At 59.2% G+C, this 4,862-nt stretch overlaps 1 protein-coding gene across 1 annotated transcript; it reads right to left on the bottom strand.

Annotated features, from left to right (window-relative positions):
• Nucleotides 1–837: 837 nt before the first annotated feature.
• On the bottom strand, nucleotides 838–4,536 carry FEZF2 (FEZ family zinc finger 2). Its single transcript, XM_066350975.1, has 5 exons — nucleotides 4,333–4,536; nucleotides 3,089–3,976; nucleotides 2,654–2,788; nucleotides 2,320–2,452; nucleotides 838–1,431 (listed from the first exon to the last, which is right to left on the bottom strand). The coding sequence occupies exons 2-5, from the start codon at nucleotides 3,917–3,919 to the stop codon at nucleotides 1,172–1,174; spliced, it is 1,359 nt and encodes a 452-aa protein (XP_066207072.1). The 5' UTR covers nucleotides 3,920–3,976; nucleotides 4,333–4,536; the 3' UTR covers nucleotides 838–1,171.
• Nucleotides 4,537–4,862: the final 326 nt, after the last annotated feature.

Genomic DNA, 4,862 nt, shown 5'->3' with positions numbered 1-4,862 from the left:
ATTAGATGATTAATGTAATGCTGTTTGAAGGGTCTCTGTTTTCTCTCTTAATTTGGGTCATTACTTAGGAAGCAAGCGTGAGATCATTTCATCAGCGTGCTCGGCGGCGGAGATAGCTATTCAGGAAATGGTGTAGCGCGCGGTAGTCCGCACGCCGGGGGCGCCGGCGGCGGCGGAGCTCCAGGAGCCCGGGGGCGCCCTCCCGCGGCCCGGCGCGCACCACCTGGAGGCCGGCCCCGGATCAGCCGCGGGAACCAGGGAGCGCCGGAGCTCAGACTGGGTTAGGGAGCCTTGACCACTAGCCCTTGCCTCCAGGAAAGCCTGGGAGAAAGAGTTGCCCCCACTTACGTTACCCAGAAAAGGGTACGTGACCGGGAGCGCCCCGGCGGGGCAGTGCCCAGGCTATCTGCCGTCGCGCGACTCGGCGTTTTGCTCGAAGACTCATCCCAAACCTGCTCCCCAACATCCAGCCACTTTTAATCCCTCTTTTAAAAAGAAATTCTCACTCAGATAACGCAACACCCAGAATTCCAAGCGTCGGAAGTCACCAAACAGAAAAAATTCATCACGTGGAGCCCAATGTAGGCCTTTTCACCCTGGCTCCTGGGAGGGAAGGGGAGTCTTAGCGCGCAAGCGCCACAGGAACACCAGTTTGGCCACACCATTGTCCCAGCTCCCCAAAGGAAGTCGCATTTGTCAGGGAAATGCTATTTCCTTTTCATTCTTCGGGGTTGCTGAGCTGACCTCGCGGCGGCGGGGGGGGGGGGGGGGGGGGGGGGGAGAAAACGCGCACTAATAATTCTGTTTATTGAGTTATATATGTATATATTCCGTGTTCGCATGTACAGGAGAATTTACACGGCTGTAGAAAGATGGCTGGGGGCGCCGCGCTCTTGTCTGGTGTTCACGTGACAGGCTGGGGTTAAAACCCACCGCCCGAGGAGAAGCGGAGGCCTGGAATGAAATGTGTCGGCGCACTGGGTTTAAATAAAGTTTCCCGAATATACAAAGACGGGAGCTACTCCTTTGCTTCCAGTCATCGAGGAAACGTTTAGCTTTCCAAAAATATGCTGGTTTCGATAAATAGATTTTAGCCTCTGCTATATAAGTTTATACGTGTGATCTGTTTTGGGGTTGTATAGGGCCGGGAAGGAGGGCGAGACAGTAGCTCTCAGCTCTGCACTGTCCGAGTCAGATCCTTTGTGGAGGAGGTGGCGGGGCCCACGCTGTCGTGGAGTTTGCGCACGTGTTTTTTTAGATCAAAGTTTCTGCAGAACCCTTTCCCGCAAGTGGCGCACGTGAAAGGCTTCTTGTCGTTGTGTGTGTGCATGTGGAAAGTCAGGTTGTAGACCTGGTGGAAGGCCTTGTTGCAGATGGTGCATTTGTACTGCTTCTCGCCGCTGTGGGTCAGCTTGTGGTTCTTGTAGTTTCCTACAGGAGACCAAAGACAAGAAAGTGGAGGGCATGGCGTGGAATGGGGACGGAGTCTGGGCGTCTCGGAGTTGGCTCAGGCGCCCGCTCAGAGAAGGCGACGCTTGGCTAAGCGGGCGCGACCTCTCCGAGTGAAGAAGTTGTCAAACTTCGTACGCATCAAGCCTTGTTTGGCCTCTCAGGACCGGCTGGAAGGCTGCGTCCCGCGGCGCCGCCCTGCGCCCCTGACCCGCGGTGTCCAGAAGCCCGCCCGGCGTCCCTCCCGCTGTGCTCGGCCGGCCTGGAAACTCGCGCGCAGCCCAGAGACACACCAAGCCTAACTCTCGGCTGCTACTTCGCTCCAAGAAATTCTCACGAACCCGGCCTTTGTCTCTCTTCCCCTCCTCATTAGAAGAACTACTTCCTCTGCTCCCCAACTATCATCTGGAGATCCGACAATGCTTTGGAAAATCCAAGAGGGGCGCAGGGGTTGGGGGATGCTGGGAACCAGAGCGGTTTCCCCAGGTCTTAAATTGTTCCCAGGTGGTGGGTTTTGTCTCGGTTTTTAAATTTTCATTAGAAAGGGGAGTCCCGGCTACAAAAGAAAGCTTTTTTTCTATAGGGCAATATCCTCTCTTTATCCTATTTTCTTTTCCTCTGTCCCTGCCTGTCTTCCTTTCCACTTCCCAAATTCGAAGTCTCTCCGTGCAACCAACCTGAATCCGGCGAGGCCCACTAGCCGGAACTGGAGAGCTTCCAGACAAACCCCGCGCAACTCAATTCAAAAGGAACGCTGCCCGGAGCCTGCCGCTCTCGCGGCCCCGCTTCGGATCGCTTTTGCCTTCCCGCTAGCTGTGACCCTCCGAGTCCCGAGACGAGATGAGAAGAGGGCCTCGGCCCGAACGTTACCTTTTTGGTGAAAGCCTTTGCCGCAAAATTCGCAGACGAAGGGCTTGTAGCCCGCGTGGATGCGGATGTGCGTGTTGAGCGTGGAGCTGCGGTTGAAGGCTTTGCCACACTGGTTGCATTTATGAGGCTTTTCCTGCAGAGAGGGGCGCGCACACAGTGAGGCTGAGTGCCACGCAGGGAAGGACCAACTCGGGGATACCTGAAGGAACACCTGGAGGGACACGGGCTCTCCGGGAGGGGCACTGGAAACCCTTGGCCATCCTTCCCCCAACAACGTCGTTTGGGCGCGGCGCGGGGTGATGCGCGCGGGCCGGTTGGGCCCGGGGCCACGTACCTGGGTGTGGATAATTTTGTGTCTGCACAGCGTGCTGGCCTGGCGGAAACCTTTGCCGCAGACTTTGCACACGAACGGTCTGGCTCCGGTGTGGACCGGCATATGACGAGTGAGGTTATAGTGAGCGTTAAACACCTATGGAAGGACACGAGGGGGCCTTACGGTGTGTCCATCAGCTTATCTTGCCCAACCAACCCTGCCCCCAACCAGAGCCCTTTTCACTATGAAAAGGGCTTCCCAACCCTCTGCTCACGCCAGTACTGTGTGGCCAGCGACACTGGCACCCCCACTTTACAGAACAGGAAACAGAGGCCCCTATTTGAGTAGACAGTTACTGGGGAGCTCCTAAACTTGAAAAAAGGGAGTTCCGCGCGGCTCCAAGGAATCAGCCGCGGCTGCTCACCCGTCCCATCCCCTACGGACCCCGAGCCTCACCTTGCCGCACACCTCGCAGGTGAAGTTTTTGGGCTTGCCGTCCGCGGAAGCCCCGGGTAGCTTGCCGTGGCCCTTGACGCCTCCGCGCTCGCCGGTCAGGGCCGAGTTTTCCTTCAGCACCTGCTCCAGCGGCGCGGGCAAGCGCTCCTTGTGGGCATAGGGGGCCGGGTGGGGGAACTTGTCCGCGGCCAAGCCGGCCAGCTTGGCATTCTCCAGCAGAAAGAGTTTGGGGTGCGCAGCCAGGGCAGTGGGGGCCTGCGCGCTGAGGAGGCCGGACGGGAAGAGGTGGCCGCCGAGGAGCTCAGAGGGAGGGTACGCCGCGGAGTCCAGGTAGTTGAAGTAGTAGAGCGAGCCGCTGGCCGGCAGCCCCACCGCGTGGTTGATGGCCTGCGGTTTGATGACCCTGGCCGCAGGCAGCGCCGACGGCGCCAGGCCCAGCTCGGCCTTGCAGCACACGCCACAGTTGGTTTTGCACAAGCCGCTGGCGCCGCACACCGGAGCCCCCCCGCCGCCGCCGCCGCCGCCGCCCGCCCGAAGGCTGCTTTTCCAGAGCTCAGAGTAACTGAGCAGCGTCTTGGACGGCACGTCGTAGCCTAGAGGCTGGAGGGGGATCATGCAGGGCAGCGGCGAGCAGAGGTTGAGCAATTTCTTGCCCTGCCCGCTGCCTGCCTCCAGTGCCCCTGGCCGGGGCTCAAAGGGCGCACGGGGTTCCGATGTCTTAGCCATGATGCGCTCAATGGAGAAGGCCAGCGTCTTGGAAGTGGCCGGCGACGCTCCGGCTCGCGGACAGGCCGGAGGCACCATGGTCTCCAGGGAAGCCGAGCTTGCCATGGCACGCCGAGCCGCGCCGCGCCGGACTGGGCCAGGTGCAGCCTCTCTCCACTAAGTCTGCATTCCAGAAAAGGCAGGGAGGGAAACCGCAATTTAATAAGCACCTTGTCGGGTCCAGGTCACCCATTTGCATTCAAATGAACAGGGGCAGAGCAAAGTGCACCCAAGGGTACCAAATTACCGCCCATTAACCGGGAGCGCAAACGAACCCACTCGCCCCTGCCTTGGGACTTTGAAAGGGGGATAAGGGGGAAGATTTACAAAGAAAACGGAGAGAGGGAGAAAGACAGAAAGAAAAGAGCCTCAAATGAACTCCCCTGAGCCGTTTCCTGGACCCCGTCTCCGGCACGCGTGCTCGGAGCTGGACAGCGAAGGGGCCAAGTTAAAGAGGGCCAAGAGAGGCCCGCGTTTACCTCTGTCCCCCGCCGCCAGGGAGATGCGTTCCGAGCCATGCAGCGTGTTTCCTCTGTCACATTTTGATGGCAAACATCTTCCCCTCCGCTCGAGATCACTGTCTTTTACATTCAGCTGACATCACATGAAGTCACTTCAAGTGGAATGACTTGGGCGGCGGCGCGGCTCCGGCAGCGGCCCCTGTGCTCCCTGCGCCTGCCCGCCGCCGCCGCCCCTCAAACTTTAAAAGGAGGCAACTGGCGCCCGCGCTCCCCTTGGGAAAGTGCGAACGGTTCGCGAATCGGGAAGGAGGAAAGAGATGGGAGGGGGAGGAGGAGGAATCGTGATGGTTTTGCTGGTGGATAAAAAAAGGGGGGGCAGCCCAAACCCAGGCAGAGTTCCGTGCGTGATTCCCAACTTTGGAGGCCTACAGGTTTGGGGGACGCGGGGCGGGTCGGGGTCCTGGACTAGCCGTCCCAAAGAGCCCCTGGGTGTCCGCCTAGTTGCCGAAGTATCCCTTAGCCCTCTGCAGCCGAGCTGGGCGTCCTGC

The sequence above is a fragment of the Saccopteryx leptura genome, chromosome 10 (genome assembly GCF_036850995.1).
Source record: "Saccopteryx leptura isolate mSacLep1 chromosome 10, mSacLep1_pri_phased_curated, whole genome shotgun sequence".
NCBI classification, from domain to species: Eukaryota; Metazoa; Chordata; class Mammalia; order Chiroptera; family Emballonuridae; genus Saccopteryx; species Saccopteryx leptura.
Note: the sequence above shows the minus strand (reverse complement) of the source record. Positions and strands in the feature narration are given on the sequence as shown.

Coding starts and splice junctions, on each gene's coding strand:
- FEZF2 (XM_066350975.1), bottom strand. CDS start 3,919: ATGGCAAGCTCGGCTTCCCTGGAGACCATGGTGCCTCCGGCCTGTCCG. Junction 2,453..2,653: donor ACAAAATTATCCACACCCAG/GTACGTGGCCCC, acceptor CCCTCTCTGCAG/GAAAAGCCTCATAAATGCAA. Junction 1,432..2,319: donor CAAAGGCTTTCACCAAAAAG/GTAACGTTCGGG, acceptor GGTCTCCTGTAG/GAAACTACAAGAACCACAAG.